The 18,372-nt window shown below is 33.1% G+C and overlaps 1 protein-coding gene across 1 annotated transcript in view; it reads right to left on the bottom strand.

Moving 5' to 3' along the window:
- Nucleotides 1-4,581: 4,581 nt before the first annotated feature.
- The window catches only part of LOC141497278 (cytochrome P450 3A24-like), a 44,823-nt gene continuing 31,032 nt past the window's right edge, over nucleotides 4,582-18,372 (bottom strand). Inside the window, exons 12-13 of the mRNA XM_074199917.1 lie at nucleotides 5,531-5,693; nucleotides 4,582-4,955 (exon numbers count right to left, since the gene is read on the bottom strand). Coding sequence (XP_074056018.1) covers nucleotides 4,860-4,955; nucleotides 5,531-5,693 — 259 coding nt within the window. The 3' untranslated portion in view covers nucleotides 4,582-4,859. The remainder of the gene's footprint in view (nucleotides 4,956-5,530; nucleotides 5,694-18,372) is intronic.

Raw genomic sequence — 18,372 nt, forward strand, 5'->3', positions numbered from 1 at the left:
CAATCGTCCATCACTAGATCCTGTAATATTAACTCCAGGCTTTTTTTTCTCTTCAATGTTTTCAGGAAGTCCGATAATTCTCAGGTTGCCCCTCCTCTTGATCTATTCTTGAGGTCAGTGGTTTTGCTGATGAGGTATTTTTTAAATTTATTTTTATTAAAGATATTATTTGAGTTTCAGATAGATACTGCTAATTATTTTAAGTAACAGTCCATTTATTCCTACACTCTGTAGTGTTTTTAATAGGAATGGATGCTGTATTTTTTCAAAAGCTTTTTCAGCATCTGTTGATATGATCATATGATTTCTGATAGGTTTGTTGTTGACATAATTGAGTATACTAACAGTTTTCCTAATATTGAACCAACCCTGTATTCCTGGAATAAATCCTACTTGATCATAATGTATTATCCTCGTGATGACTTCTTGTAATCGTTTTGCTAAGAATTTATTTAGGATTTTTGCATCTATATTCAGCTGATGAGGTATTTTACATTTTCTTCTATTTTTTTCTATTTTTTGGTTTTGTTTAACAGACTCTTGTTTTCCCATGAAGTCATTAATTTCCACAGACACCATTCTTTTTTTTTTAGAGAGGAGTTTTATTCATTTGCATTTTGCAACTCCTTTTCCATTTGGTCAATTCTATTTTTGAAAGACCTTTCCATTTGACTAATTGAGGTTCTGAGAGAATTATTTTCTTTTTGCACTTGCCCAGTTGAGGATATGAGAGAATTGTTCTCATTTTGTATTTGTTAATTTGAGGATCTGAGAGAATTATTCTCATTTTGTATTTGTCCAATTGTATTTTCCAATGATTTGTTTTCATGTTGCAAGGTGTTAATCTTCTCTTGGGTTTCTTTTCCCAAATTTTCCAATTGATTTTATTTTAGATATTTTTTAGGCTTTTTTTTCAAGGCAAATAGGGTTAAGTGGCCTGCCCAAGGCCACACGGCTAAGTAATTATTAAGTATCAGAGTCCGGATTTGAACCCAGGTACTCCTGACTCCATGGCCAGTGCTTTATCCACTGAGCCACCTAGCTGCCCCTTCCAATTGATTTTTAAACTCCTTTATTTCTTCAAGGAAGTCTTTCTGTGTTGCAGACCAGATCATATGGTCATCAGAGGTTCTAGGCCTCTCTGAGTTATGGAGTTTTCCTTCCAAGAATTTTTCTATGGATCCACATTTTAGCTGACCTTTCTTCATTTTGTTAAGATCTTGAGTTGGGGAGGGGCTGGTTCAAAGAGATTTGGTGTTGGGATCCCTAGAGTCTTTTCTCACTGAGTGCAATACCTGAAGCCGGCCAGTAGGAGGTGCTAGTTGCTTTCTCTGGAGTGTCTGTGAACTTGATTGAGGCCTACTCCCTTTGAATGGAGGGAGTGTTTGAAGCTATTAAATACCTTTGTTTTCAATCAGTAGTGGGTTTACCTGGGATGAGGTAACCCCTCTCCCTATTGTCAGCTAGGCTGGTTCTTCTGCTCACATACCTGTGCCCGGGGCAGAAGTGGTCTGTAAATATGTTTGTTCTGGGAAGAGGACTCAGGTGCAATGGTGGCATGGACTCAGAGTTCCTCAGACCAGAGGAGCCCAGGGATAATGTCTGCAGCTTTCCTGCACCAGAACTCTCCCCGCAGCCCTGCTGGTAAGTTCCAACACCAATGCCTCTGCTCCCTAGTTGACCCAAGCATCCATAGTGGAGCTGGCTCTAGCCCTGCTAATCAAGCAGGGCCGGTTCTCAGGCCCTCAGTCTCCCCGGGCTCCAACACTGCTGCTAATCAGGCTGATCCACGGCTGATCCGCCCTCTGTGCCTGGACTCACCCAGGACTGCAGAAAACAAATCCTGAGATAGATGCTCTTTCTCCTCACTTTTCTTTCTTGGTTTTGTGGCTCGGATTTCTGTTAGGAGGTTTGTTTCATATCATAGATGGGGAAAGATCAGAAAACTTTGGAACTGTGCCTGTCTTCTCTCCACCATCTTAGAACCTCTGTGAAAGAATGATAAACACATTCACCAAAATAGTGATGCTTTGGTTAATTGATTGAGAATGAAAAAAGATAGTGTGCTGTCTGTCCTCCTTGAACAGTGTTGAAACCACTCTCCCACCATGATCGGGACATATATTTTATTTTTTATGTATTTTAGTTATTTTCCATGTGCATTTCTATTTATCCATCAGTGAAAATTTTTGAGAACCTAATATTAAGTTGGCCATATTAAGGATGTAAATGAAGAATAATACATGATATTTTCCTTCAAGGAATTTATGATTATCCTGTAGAATTAAGACATTTAAAAGACAACTAATTAACTAAAAACAAAAGACAATGCAGGTCAAATGAATGGAGGATTACATGAGATTTATAGACACAAAATCACCAAGGCTTCAGAGAACAGGAAGGACTTAAAGTAAACCTAAACTAATTTCATCTTTTGGATAAGCAAAAAATGTTGGACAATCATTGCCAGTTAAATAACAATGAATATGTGGAAATAGAAACAAAGTAATGGTATCTCAAGGCATAGTGTAAATAATAGCACTTTTTTTATGTTCAGTTCTCCCTGAATATTTGAAATATTTTATTCTGATCATCATCACAGGTCATTTTTATTTAATACTTTAAAGATTTAAAAGGCACTTTCCTCATAATAACCTTTACAGTTAGAATAAAATAAGTATTATCACCATTTTTATAGAAGATAAAATTGATGTGAGTGGTTAAATGACTTATCAATGGTAAGAAAACATATATGTCCTTATATTTTTGAGTTCTTACAGTTTTCGACTCTCTGTGGCCACATTTGAGTTTTCTTGGTAAGGGAACTTGAATGATTTGCCATTTACTTCTCATTCCTGCCATTTTGCAGATTAGGAACTGAGACAAAAGGAGTTAAATAAACTGACTACCACATAAATGTCTGATTCCAAAGCAGGTATCTTATCTGCTATCAAACCCAGCTGCCCAATATAATTTTCTCTTTAAACACATTAAAATTTACTTTGGAAAAATAAATTGATGGTTCTTTTTAATGATATATTGTATACAACAGATACCAAAAGTTTATATTTAATCCAGTAGACAATGAAAAAACAATGGAAAATTTGACTAGGAGAATAGCATTTTTCAACTAATAGTTTAGGACAAATAATCTATTATGGATAAAGAAGGGACCTGAATTACAAATCAACTGCAATACTGTAGTAATACAGGAATGAGATAATGTAGGTTTGCACCAGAGTAGTCAAATAGAAAGACATTGACTAATCAAATGCAAGATAAAAAATTGTTTGCTCATTGGAGATGGTGAAAAAAGTCTTAGACTCTTCCAGCTGAAAAACATCTTGTCTTTGCATTAGACCTATTTTATAGCCCATCATTGATTTTTCTTTTAAATAATCAAGAGTCCTTATTTAACAGGCAAAGGACTTAAATTTATTGGAAGGGGTTGTGAAGATTTAAAATAACAATTCCATTGAACTAACCTTGACAAAGAGACTGGGTAAAGAGAAACAAACTTTGAAAGGGGTTTGCCTTCTAATAGCCCCAAATATTTTTCTATTTGATTGTACCTCAACCACATAGTATCCTTGGGTAAGAGGGCAACCAGATAAGTAAGGAGACTTGCTTCAGCTTAGGTATAAATGCTTTTCTTTTAGTTTTTGTCACCTGTATTTTGTCATTCTGTATTTGATCAATTGGCAGCATAATTATTTGGGTGTAAACAGACTATTATTTTGCCATTTGAATAGAGAATAAAGAAGGAGACAAATTGCTGATGTTCTTGGATGAAACCATGGATGGGGACACAACCAAAACAGTGTCACTTGTAAGGACTTCTGAGGACTAAAAATGATCAAAGTAAGACAAGTTTTTGTCAGGTTACAAGAGACAAATATTTGTGGAAGGTTTGTGAAGGGGAAAAAGAACTAACTGAATTATGTGTTCTCTTACTAAGTTATAAATGTTTAAACTGGATTCATGTATGGTATTCTGCTCAGTTACTTGGCAAAAAGAAAAATTATAATCAAAACCAATACATCACACATTAAACTAAATGATATTAAAATGACTTTAATGAATACTAGACATCAAACAAAAGGTTTCCAGAAATATCTTTACTGTTTTGTATCATTATTGTTCTATATTGAATATTAATGAAATAATATTTTATTTTTTCCAAGTTACATATAAAGGAAATTTTAAACATTCATTTAAAAAAATTTTTAAATCCAAATTTCTTTCTCCCTCTTTCACTTCCCCCTACCCAAATACATGTCTAGTTATTCAAATTATATTACCATAGCAGTCGTGTTATAAAAGAAGACACAGAACCAAAGGAAAAAATGAAAAAAGACCATAAAAAGTATTAATGATATATAGTATACATCAGATACCAGGAGCTTGTATTTAATCCTTTAGATACTATAGCTACCCTATTACCACATTATTACTACATTAAATATTATGATAATTGTTAAGGACTATTGTTGATAAAAAATAATGAAAAGACATTCAATTCATCATTTTTTCCATGTTGATCCACTGAATCATTATAGATGTAATCGCAAGTGGTTCTAATCTGTTGGGGGTAATTTCTTTTAGAACATAATCAACTGGATCAGTATATGTGACACTTGACAAAACTGAGCATTATGAAATAAATCATCAAACATATAGAGTTCCAAAAATCAATCTGAAATATCTAAATACTCATCTCCTGTGGTTAAAACAAACTCATTTATATTCTTTCATCAAGTTCATAAGATAAATTCAGTTATGGGATTCAGTGTCTTTGGACTATAGAAGAAAAATCTGGAGTATGATTGTAGATGGGGGAAGTAGAATGAGGAAGATTTCTAATCTTGGTTTGTCTTCTTGACCCTTGGCACAGCCTGCAGGACTATGGGTTCACTTGGTGAGAGGAATGTCAGTTTGCTGAACTTTAGAGGAACCTGAAACAATTAAGAAAAACAATACAATACGTGACCAGAACCAAACAATAGAAAGACTAGGCAAATTTTTATGATATCTAATGGAAAATAAGATTACATAAATGAAGACAAACTAGCAAGAATGCCATGCAAAGTGCTGTTAGAGTGATATAATTATAGTAGAGATTCAATGTAGATTTGACCTCAGAGACTGTCACAAAACTTAGTAAATTTGCTTTTAACTTTATATTCAAGTTTTATTAATGGTAGTCTTTTGTAAAGTAGAATCAAAAGTCTTTCTTAAATTAAGGGATTTTATTCACTCTCATCACCTTTAACACTACATGTTTTTCTCTCATAAAACACAGGAATATAGCCATTAACATTTTAATTGTTTCTCTTTTGGAACTTGTGTGTATTTCCATATTAATAATGGCAAACTAATTTTAATCATCTTCTCACAATAAATATGCAAATTCTATTGATTTAAATTTGTTCTTTGCATGTGGTATAAGACATTTCTCGACTTTGAAAATAAAATCATCTTGATAAAATAAAACAACCTAGGTAGTGAAACAAAAGATGTGACTACTCACCTGTGTCTCTTTACAAGTTCTGAAGGAAAATTCCTTTAGGAGTCTGCTAGTAGCAACTTTCATACTCATATGGGCAAATCTCATCCCAATGCAATTTCGGGGACCAGCACCAAAGGGCAGGTACATATAGGGGTTGATACTTTCCTTGTTTTCCTTGCTAAATCTGGTTTGTCAAAATGCCAAGAGGAAAGAATTAAGTGGAGATGGTTAAGAAGATTCAAGTTTTATCAGGAAAATAAGGAATCTAATTCTGGAAGAGATGTATCAGTCATTCACTCACTTAGGAAAGCTTTATTTAGTACTTGCTATGTTCTAGACACTATATTAAGTGCTGTGGATACATAAAAAAGACAAAAGTTATTCCTTGTCCTCAAGTACCTTGCAATTAATAGGAAGGTTAATATACAAAGAAATATAAACAATCCAAGTTATATGCAAGATAAGTAGGAAATAATTAAGTGAGTGGAAGCAGTGGAATTAAGAGGGTTTAAATAAGCTTCTTTCAGGGGGTCAGATTTGAATTGGAAATTAAAGGAAGATGGAGGTCAGTTGTCAGAGAAAAGGAGGGTGAACATTCCAGGCATGGGGAACAGTGAGAGTAGCTAAGTCTGGATATGAGATGGGTGTCTTGCTTGTGAAACATCCAGGAAGTCACTGAAACTGTATCAAAGTATAGCTGACAGGGAGTAAGGTAGGAACAGATTGGAAAGGTATTAGGGGGTTAGGGTATAAAGATTGTTAAATGTCAAATACAGCATTTTTGTATTTGCTTCTGGAGGTACTAGGGAACCAGAGAAGGTTATAGAGGATGGGAATTACATAATCATATCTAGATTTTAGGAGCCTCATTTTCATGGTTGAATGGAGAATGAATTGATGTGGGGAAAGAAGTAAGGTAGGTATATCCCTCAGTTAGCTATCATAATAATCCCTTTGTGAGGTGATGAGACCCTACATTAGAGTGAAAGCAGCATCAGAGGAGAGAAGAGAATATTTTTGAATGATATAAATGTAAAATCAGAAGGACCTCTCAACATATTGGATATGAAGGAATAAGAGAGTGATTAGTCAAGAATAACTCCCAGGTTGTGAATAAGGACAGGGAAGATGATGCTGCTAGCAATAGGAAAGGTAGGGAGGGGGTTTTATGGGCAATGATGATGAATTCTGTTTTGATTAAATTGTAGTTAAGATGTCTACTGGACATCCAGTTCAAAATGCCTGAAAGGCATTTGAAGATCAATAGGGAATTTGGGGTAGAATAGATAAACTTGAAAATCACTAGGATGAAACTGGTATTTGCAAGTGAAGTAGCATAGCAGGAGAATAGAAGAAGGTCAGACATCCAGGGTGTGATCTTGAAGAAGATTCAGTAAAATATACAGAGAAGGAGTGGTCAGAGAGGTAGGAGGAGAATCAGGAGAGAGTTTGGGAGGGAGGGGACATATCCAAAACACTAGAGAGAGGAGAGTATCAAAGAAAAGAATGGTCAATTATGCCAAAGACTACAAAAAGCTTAAGGAGAATGAGGATTGAGAAAAGGCGAATGCATTTGGAAACCAAGAGATCATTAGCAAATTTGGAGAAAGGTCTTTCAGTGGAATGATAAGGTCAGGAGGAAAATCGTAAGAGGATAGGAGGCAATGTTTTAGTGGCAGAGCAAAGGAAGCATGTCAGTTGAACTCTTGTAATATTTTCCTCTAACCAATTTTAAAATAACATATCAAATCAAATTCTAAAATGACATGTTAAAAAGGGGGGTTGAGATATTTATTCTAACCCACAACAACTTGGCTGCTCAGAAGGAGAGATTGATGACATAGGAGTGGGAGAAGAGCAGAGCATGACGCAAAAAAGAGTATGTCAGAGATGCTAGTGATGGGTCTTGGAGGTGGCCATGGCAGAATTAACACCAGGTCTTCTTGTAGCTTGCAGATCATAAGAAGGTTGAGCACATGATCAGAAAACAATTCCAAGGATCGCTTGTTCAAAGATTAGACACAGGATCTGTTTAACAACTCCAATTTCCATTATGCAGGTCCAGGTACAAGTTTCAGGAAAGAGAAGTATTATGATCATCTGAAAGCCAGGACCCTACCAGGGTAAGAGCAGAATGCTTTCCAGAATAGCAAGGACCACACTTCTTCCTGAATCACACCAATTTATAATCACTGAAAACTTTACAGTCCCCCCCCCAAAAAAAAAACCTGTTAAAACAGCAGGGCAAAAAAAGCATGAAATTCAGAAAAATGAATCCACATCTCTGACCTGAAATGAGCAGAATCCAACTTTAACATAATGTTTAAAGTCCATAAAAAATATGGGAAAATATGAGAAAAACAATCATTAAAAACTTATGAAAACAACAAGGAAGTTCAAGACGCAAACTTAGAAGAAGTCAATGATTTGAAAAAATAAACAAACAAAACTTTACAGAAAACTCCATATTGGATAAAATCCCCCAAAAGAATTCTCAGAAGAGTTAAAAAAGAAAGACTTTTATTAAAAAGGAAAAAAATATTTTACAAATTAAAAAAGAGCAGTAGAAGAAAAATGGGAGGGAGAATGAGGACAATGCAAGAGAATTATGGAAAGAGAAGAACAGATTGGTTAAAAAAATAAAATATAACAGAAAAATACTGAAGAAAATGATCCCTTAAAAGCAAAATTGAACTAGTAAGAAAAAGAAGTCTAAAAGCTCACTGAAAGATATAATCCTTTATATTAGAATAGCACAAATGGAAATAAGGAAGCCATGAAACATCAATGAAAAAATGAAGTCAAAAGAATGAAAAACTAGAAAAAATGTCAAATATTTCATCAGAAAATCAACTGACCTGGAAAATAGATCAAGAAGAAACAATTTAAGAATTGCTGGATTACCTAAAACCCATAATCAAATATAAAAACTTAGACATAATATTTCAAAAGTTAGAAAGGAATACTCAGAATCATAGAAGCAGAGAGTAAGGTTAAAAATTGAAAGAATTCATGAATATACTCTGGAAAATATCCTAAAATAAAAACTCCCAAGAATATTATAATGAAATTCCAGAGCTACAGGGTCAATGGGAAAATAATGCTAGTAGCAAGAAAGAAACAATTCAAATATTGTGAAGCCACAGTTGGGATTCCACATGATTTAGCAGCAACCAAAATAGAGAAATAGAGTGCTAGGAATATGAGAGTTTAAATGGCAAAGAAGATAGAATTACAAAAAATAACTACTCAGTAAAATTGAATATATTCCTACAGGGTCAAAATGAAATATAAGAATTCTAGGTTTTCCTGATGAAAAAGCTAGAGTGGAATAGAAATTGTAACATTCACATAACAGATTCAAGAGAAACATAAAAAGGCAAACATGAATGAGAAATAATGAAGAGCTGAAAAAGTTTAATGCATTTGTACTCATGAATTGGAAGATGATGCACTTTTATCTGCAGGAACTTTATTATCATTTTAGAGTAGTTAAAAGTAGTCTGCTAGGCAAAGGGCATGGGGGTGAACTGATTATGTTGAGATGTTCTCAAGAGATAGTAAAAGTCTGAGAAAAAAGGGGTAAGGGAGAAGAAAAATGAGAAATGTTATCATACTTCAAAGATTTGCAATGTAAGGGAAAATGAGGTGGGGGAAAGGGCAATAGTTCAATTTCACTCATTTGCACTGGTTCAAAGAAGGATGTATGTATGTACACACTCAGTTGTATTCAGAAATTCCAATAGGGAAGTAGGAGGAGAAGAGACTAAGAGAAAGTAATGGGGTAGGAGAGGACAGATGGGGAGGAGAAGGGGAAGTTGGAGATAGGGAGGATGTGATAAGAAGGAAGGTAGATAAAGAAAATCTGTAGGCAGCAATAAAAAAAGTCTTTTGAGGATGGTAAAGGACAAAGAGAGAGAAAAAGAAGAAGAAGGAAGAATATGAAAAGGAAAAGAAGGAGGAGCACAAAAAAGAGGGAAAAGAAAAAGAAGGAGGAAACTAAGGAAAATACACAGTTAGCAATTCACAGCTATGAATATAAATGAAACCAGTTATTTGTACTGCAATTGAAAGCAGTTGGCAAATGTATTAGAAAACAAAATCAAGCAATGTGTTGTTTAAAAGACATCTACCTTTAACAGAAAGAAACACACATGAAGTTAACGTAAATAACTTTACAGGATCTGGTATGCTTCACTTGAAGTGAAATGGTCAACCATGATCTCAGACAAAGCAAAAATAAACCTAATTAAAAGAGATAATCAGGTAGAATGCAGTTTGCTAAAAGGTACCATAAACAGTGAAGTAATATCAATGCAAAACATAGATGCACAAAATAGAAACACATTCATAATCTTAAAAGTAGTGTTCAATGAGGAGAAAATAGATAGTAAAATTGTGCTATTGGGAATGAACAATTTACCCCTCCTAGGACTAGAGGAATCTAATTCACAAAATGAATAAGATAAAGGGTTGAATTCATAATAAATGAGTTAAAGAGATAAATAGATTTTTTTAATTAGGATAGACTTCTGGAGAAAATTAATTTGGAATATAAATGAAAAATACTTTTTTATAAACTATAAATGGAATTTTCACAAAATTAATCATTTATAAGAGTACAACATCCTCACAAATAAATGCATAAAAGAAGACATATTAAATGTACTCCTTTTGAACCATAATGAAATAAAAATTGAATTCAATGAAGAACCTTTGAAGCACCAATTAAAAATTAATTGAAAACTAAATAACATAATCTTCAAGAAAGAATGAATCAGAGAACAAATCATAAAAACAAGCAATAATTTGATAAAAGATAATGACCACAATGAGATAACTAAAATTTTATGGCATACTATCAAAGTATTTCTGAGGGAAATTTTTATATCTCTAAACACTTAATCAATAAACAAAGAAAGTACCTATCTATGAAATGGGCATGAAATTTGAAAAAACTAGAAAAAGAAAAATTAGAAATCCTTATTTAAGCATAAAATAAAAACAACAAAATAAAAAAGTATAGGAGATATTATTTTTAATATGAGAAAAAACCTTCAAATTGAAAAATTAAAAGCTATTTTAAAAGTATAAGAATAATTGATATTAATTCAAAAAATAATAGGATTGTATTAATAGTTACAGAAAAGGCTTTTCAAAAAACACACCATCTTTTCCCATTAAAAACAATAGAAAGCATAGAAATTAAGGATGAAAGAGATATGATAAGTAGTATTTCTCTAAAACCACAAATAGGTATGATCTGTGATGAAAATGAACTAGAATCCTTACCAATAACATTGGGAGGGTGAAATAAGCATACCCGTTATAACCTTTGTTATTCAATACTGTGCAACAAATGTTAGTTCTAGCAATAGGCAAGAAATAGATATTAAAGGAATACAAATAGGCAGACATTAGACATACATAAACATCTCACATGGTATAGGCATGGGTGAATGCTTTAGGTACAAAAGGTGATATCATAAGCAAAAAACAATCTTTTCAGATATATATGGATAAGGGGAGGGTATATACAAACAAGAGACAGAGAGGATTCCAGGAAGTAAAAGGGATTATTTGAGTTACATGAAATTTGAAACTTTTTGCACAAACAAAACCAATTCACCTAAAATTTGAAGGAAACAGTCAACTGAATGGAGAAAGAAATTTTAGAGCAACTTCCTCTGAAAATTGAATTATTTCTCAAATATATAAGAAGATAAGTTAAATTTCTAAAATAAACTAATTATTAATTAAAATAAAATAAAAAAATTTAAAAGGCAATACTTTATTGATAAAAAGTCAAATAAAGTAGTTTTCAAAAGAAGAAATCAAAGCTACCAATAATGACAGAAAAACAAGCTTTAGATCATTTTTCATTAGAGAAAGAAAAATTATAGCAACTCTGAGATACAACTTCAGTCCTATGAGTTTGGCTAACGTAATAGAAAAAGGGAAATGACCAATGATGGCGGTCATAAGAAAAAATAGATGCTTTAGAAGTGGTGCAATGATTCTAGAGAAAAATATGCAACTATGCCCAAAAGGCAATAAAACAGTAAACCCTTTGGTCTTTAGTAACCCACTACTATGTCTATCTTCCAAAGAGATCAAAGAAAAGGGCAAACCCAAGTAGCAAAATATTTATAGAAATTTTGGTCATGGCAAAAAAAAATTAAAATTGAAAGGATATATATTGGTTGCAGAATGGCTAGACAATTTGTGGTATGATTTTGATGGAATACTCTTGTCTTGTAAGAAATGATGAAAAAAATTATAAAGAAATGATAAAGGAAGGAGCCAAGATGGTGGGCTAAGCTAAGAAACTCCCAGAGCTTTTCCTAAAAGAACTTTTAGTGAAGCCGCTAAACAAATCCTAAAATTAGAAAACCCAGAAAAAAACAACAGTGAAACAACTTTTCAGTGAGACACATCTTGCAGGAACTTCAAAAATAGTTCTGTCTCATGGATAAAAGGGTAATATAGCTCAGTGTAGGTGGGAGAGTTGGGAAGCCAGTGAGAGGCTTTTAGTCATAGTGCAGCCAATGCCTCTCTGCCAGCAATAAAGGTCCCAAGTCCAGCTTGTAAAGCAAGAATTCAAGCCCTTGGAAGCCAGGCTCCCCTAGCCAGGGAGCAAACTGGGAACAACAGAGCAGAAACCCAGGGACCAAAACCCCAAACCCCCAGTCAAATAAAAAGCTTCGGACTATATACCCTTTACCACAGGAACAGATTCAACTGACAAAATGACAAGAGAAACAATAATTTAAAAAAGCTCAAACCATTGACAGCTACTATTTTGATAGGGGTGATTAAAAACTCCATCACAGAAGGGAAATTAAAATGCCTACATGTAAAATCTTCATTTGCAAATGTTCTCATTTGCAAAAAGACCTCTTAGAAGAGCTCAAAATGGATTTAAAAACCAAAGAAGAGAAGAAGAAAAAAATGGAGAAGAGAAATGAGAACCATTCAGGAGAATTATGAAAAAATAACCAGAGAAAATAATAATTTTAAAGTAAAAATTGACCTATTGAAAAATAAAATTAACTAATTGGAAAAGGAAACAAAAATGTTAACAAAGAAAATAAAATGTCCAAAACAAGAATTATGCAAATGGACATGAATGACTCAGAAATCAAGATTCCATCAAGCAAAACCAAAAAGCTGAGAAAATATAAGACAATGTAAAGTACTTTTTAGGAAAAACTACTGATCTGGAAAATAGATCCAGGAGAGATTATGAATTACTGTTCATCTGAAGCCATTACCAGAAAAAGAACCTGGACAATATCATACAGGAAATTATTATAAAAAACTTCCTTAATGTCCTAGAACAAGAAAATAAAATAGTCCTTGAAATAATCCATCAGTCACCCCCCAGACAAAAACCCCCAAACAAAACTTCCAAGGAATATTTTAGACAAATTTCACAATTCTCCATAAAGGAAAAATTACAGCAAGCAATCAAAAAGGAAGCAATTTAAATATTAGGGAGTGACAATTAGGATTATGCAGGATTTAGCAACAACATTAAAGTATCAGAGGGCCTGGAATTTGATATTCTGAAGGACAAAGGAGGTTGGATTACAACCAAGAATCAATTATTCTGCAAAATTCAGCATATTCTTTCAGTTGAAAAGATGGCTTTTCAAAAAAATAGAGGACTTTCAAACTTATCTGATAAAAAACCCAGAACTGAACAGACAATTTGATCTTCAAATACAAGACTCAAGAAATGTTTTAGAAAGTAAATAGAAATTGGGGGTGAGGGCAGATGTTAGTTAACTCTTGAGAACTGTATTTGTCTTAGGACAATTTAAAGGAACATATTTAGACAAAGGGTATGTGGGGGGATTGACTGTGATTTGATCCAACTTTTAGCTCTTGATTGATTTTACTTTACATGATACTTTAGCTCATGATGGTTATATTTCTATAGAGCATATTTGGAAAGAGGGTATGGTATAAATTAATTATAATTTGATGATTTTTATGGCTCTTGAGAATTATTTTTGTAATAGGACAGTTGAGGGGAATGTCCTTGGACAAAGGTGAAGGTTATGAAGTGACTATGAAGTTAAGGTTGTTTATAAATCAAATCTAGCAGACAATAAGTCAACTCCTTAGAATTGCTCTTCTATTAAGACAGATAAAAGGAGCAAATCCTAACACAGGTGAGTGCAAGACAGGTTAAAAACAAGACATGAAAAGAACTATGCTAGGAGAAGGTGAGGCACGGAAGGATAAATAACACTATACCGAATCACAAAGACCTATTAAATAGAGGGAAAGAAGGGATGGCATGAGCAGTGAACATATTTTACTCTGAAGGAATGACAAGTGAATTTCAAAATTTATCCTACCCTATAGGGAAATGAGGAAGAAGCAGAAAGAAATGGAAAGATGGAACCAATAATAAGGAAGGGTGAAAGTAAAAAATAATGAAAAAAGTAAATTTAAAAAGAAAAATAAAAGGGGAAAGAGAATGAAAGAGAAAAGGGCTGAAAGAAAGAAAGGTTGATCAAATATGGATCTATGTTTAGCATGGTCATAAATGTAGAGCCTATATCAGATTGCTTTCTGTCGGGGGGGGGGGGGAAGGGAGGGAGAGAAGAAAAAAAGTAAAACTTAAAACCTCGAAAAAATGATTGGTAAAACTAACATTGCATGCAGTTGGAAAAATAAATAAATAAAATATTTTAAAAAGAGAAGAACTGATTAGGAGACAGCAATCAGAGGCAAAGCAAAAGTATAAATGAAGGAAGAAAGCATGGAGGAAAATATAAAGTTAATAAGAACTGTAATTGTGAATGAGATGTTTTTTTTTCTTTTTCTTTCTCTCTCATGATTTTTCCTCTTTGTTCTAATTTCTCTCTCACAGCATGACTAATATGGAAATATGTTAAATATAAGTGTACATATACAACTTTTTACCAAATTTCTCACTGCCATGGGGAGGGAAGAAGAAATAAAGGGTATTAGAAAAATGTGAAAATGTGAAACTCATAAGCTTGCAAATGGAGGAATGATGAAAACTACCTCTGTGTATAATTGGAAAAATAAAATAAAAAATTTTAAAACTCATAAGGGACAGGACCTCAGAAAAGCCTGGAATGACTTGTATGAACTGATGCTGAGTAAAATGAGCCAATATCAACAATATTATGTGATGATTAACTATGATGAATATACTCTTCTTACAATAATCAAAGACAATTCTAAGTGACATGTGATGGAAAATATCATCCACATCCAGAGAAGCAACTATGGTGTCTGAATGCAGACCAAAGTTTACTATTTTCAGTTTTTTATATTTGTTTTATGTATTATGAATTTTTTCCATTCATGTTGTATTTTTCCTTCTTCTTTCACAAAATGATTAATCTGAATATATGTTTAGCATAGTTACACATGTATAACCTACATTAGATTGCTTTCTATCAGGGGAGAAGGGAGGCAAGGGATAGAGGAATAAAAATTTGAAACTCACACCCTTACAGAAAAAGGGATTGTTGAAAATTATCTTTGTGTATAGTTGGAAAAAATAAATAAATGAAATTTTTAAAACTTGGAAAAAATAAATGATAAAGGGAAAGTTTCAGAAAAAATGGGAAGACATATTTAACTGATACAAAGTGAAATAAGTAAAACCAGGAAAACTATTTACATAGTAACAGGAAAATTGTGATAATGATCAACTGTGAAAGACTTAGTTACTCTGATTGATTCAATGAACCAAAATAAATTCCAAAGTTCCCATGATGAAAAATTCTATCCATCTCTACAGAGAGAAATTAGGAACTCTCAGTCTTGATTGAAGTATATTGTTTTTCACTTCATTTTTCTTAGTTTTTTTTTGCACAATGTTAATATCAGTGGTTGGATTTAGCAAGCTCAACAGAATGAGCACATAATTTTATATTGAGTTCAATGAACCAGCTGCTAAAATGGCACTTGCAAATAGGGTTCTCTCTAAGGTATCTCTTGGGCAATCATTCAATGTGGAAATCACAAAATTACATTCCTTATTCTTTTTAATGCTTATCTGAGCAAAAGCATTTTCTAAGTGCCCATAGTATTTTCATTCCATTCATAGGTGAAAAAAATTGATGGAACTATACTTGTAAAATTTCTTTATTCATTTCTTAAAATTCATTATACCTTTGATGAAATACTACAATTTAATTCCCTCATTTTTTTTACTTCAAACAAATATATAATGTAAGGAGAAAAAGTGTCAAATAACCAGGTGGTGACAAGCTGTCATTTGTTACTATTTTATGTTATGCCCAAAATTCCCTTGAGATATTATGAATGCATTTGAGTTCCCTGGATCATATAACCAATAGGAAGCTGGAACACAATGAACCAATAGAAACAAAAATTTCAAGGGTTATCTTATCACCCATTTCAGAAGCCAGATGAGTAGAAGGGAAAAAAAGAGGTAAAATAGGTAGAATGAGTTTTGCTTCTGCATATATTCCAACATTGGCTGCTGTGGTCACTTGGCTGCTTTTGCTCCATGAGGATATGTTTCCTTTCTGTGAGTAATATATATAACAATCTAGTTTTGTGTATCTCTTTTTTTGTTCTTCATTGAGTATAAAATGCATGAGATATTAAACTACCTCTTAGAGGTATCTTGGAATAACTTTTTGTATACTTAAAATCATTAGGGCAGAGAATTGGTTGTTAATTTATTTGAATCCCACCATCAGCTAATAAGAAATATGTTTTTTTCATGACTTCACATGTAAAATTGATATGCTATTTCTTGTCTTCTCAAAAAAGAGGGGAAAAATTTGAAAATCAAAATTTTGAACAATGGAAAAATAAAAAGGGAGAGAAAACAATCAGACATTAAGAAATCTGCCTTAAGAAGATGCTGAAAATATTTGAAGCATCATTTATTTGTTTTTGGAGCAAATTTATTTATCAGAATGTCCTCTTTATTACTTGTCATTTTTAAAAATCCCAAACTGAGTTTGAAAGACAGAAATTGCTACAAACTCAAATAATCTGTTCTTATAGTAGCATTCTTTAGATTGTAACAATTCTAAACTTTGAGTTTCTAAGAAATGTAAGGAATGAGATTACTTATCTCTTTTTTAAAAAAATTTTATTTAAAGTGATAGGATTAAGTGATTTGTCCAAGGTCACACAGCTAGGCAATTATTAAGTGACTGAGGTCAAATTAGAACTCAGGGCCAGTGCTCTATCAACTGAGCCCCGTGGCTGCCCTGAGATTACTCATCTTTTACTACAATAGCATTTCAATTAGATTAAATTCTTTTTGAGGCTGTTAGGTAGCAGGTCATAGTGAATAGAGAGCCAGATCTGGAGTCAGTGATCTGAGTTCAAATTTGAATACAGACACTTAACACCAACAATGCCACCCTGAGCAATAAATATAACTATGTTTACCTCCATTTCCTTATCTTTAAAATGATCTAGGGATATAAATGGCAAAGCACTCCAATATCTCTGTCAAGAAAACTCTAAAGGGGCAGCTAGGTCGCATAGTGGATAGAGCACTGGCCATGGAATCAGGAGTACCTGAGTTCAAATCCAGCCTCAGACACTGAATAATTACCTAGCTGTGTGGCCTTGGGCAAGTTACTTTACCCCATTGCATTACAAAAGAAAAAAAAAACAACTTTAAATTCAGTCATGAAGAATCAGTCACAACTAACAAGAAAACAACAACAAAAGATTTTAAGTAAGTATTTAAAATTCAAAGAAAAAGAAGAAGTTGACAGGAGAAAAAGTGGATTATTTATTGTAGATAATCATAACCTTCTTGAGGAGATTAGTTACAAAGGACAGGAGAAATTGGATAATAGCAGGAAGGGAGGAGGATCTAGTAAGGGTTTGCTCAGGATAGAAAAAACATGAATATGTTTATAGAGAGCAAAAAATGAGTCAGTAGACAGGGATAGATTGAAAATAGGATGAGGAAGACTGATGGGACAATCTGTTAGAAGAGATGAAATCTTGAATAAGTAGGTGAGTTTGGCTTTGTAAAGAATAAGATTACTTCATCATATAATAGAAGCAAAAAGGAGGGGTTAGTGGCAGGAGGTACCTGACTGATGGGAGACGAGGAAGAAGGGAAAACAAGCAGTTCATTCTGAATAGCCACAGTTTTTCTGGCAAAATATGAGGGAAGGTCCTCAGTGGAGAGAATGGAAAGAGAAAGAACAATGGGAGGTTAGAGGGATGAAAATGTTTGAAAGAGTTTCTATGTAGATTGAGATCATTGGTTTCCTTTAGCCATATAGCTAAGTCATGTCAGAGGTGAACTTTGAATTCTGGTCCATCATATCCTTTATTTGATATGTCCTAAAAAATTTCAGTTACTACTATAGCCTTGACAAACATCCACAAATAATTGATACATGAAAAAATTATATATATATATTTGCATTGGCCATAAAATAGATGACATATAAAATTACTAATTAAAAGAGTCAAAGATTATATAATTTAAAGCCAGAAGAGGTCTTAGATGGCAGACAGTTAAAACATTCATTTTTCAACTTGGAAACTCTAATAATGACCAGTATTCAAAATTCACTTCTGAAACTTCTCAGTTGCATAGCTAATGCCAAGCCATTATATATGTGTTTCAGTTCCTGCATCCATAAAATAAGGGCAATCATGTCTAAAGTGCCTATGTCTAAGCTCCTAAAATGGTTACTCTAAACATTCTACAGGGTTGCAGAAAGAATTTAAGTTACAGACTCAGAGTCATCATAAAAAGGACAATTATTATTTATTATTATTTTTATTTTTAAATGATAAATACAAAAATAGATTCAAATCCTTACCCAGTCTCCCAATCAATGTTCTTTTAA

This window comes from Macrotis lagotis, chromosome X (genome assembly GCF_037893015.1).
Source record: "Macrotis lagotis isolate mMagLag1 chromosome X, bilby.v1.9.chrom.fasta, whole genome shotgun sequence".
Taxonomy (NCBI): Eukaryota; Metazoa; Chordata; class Mammalia; order Peramelemorphia; family Peramelidae; genus Macrotis; species Macrotis lagotis.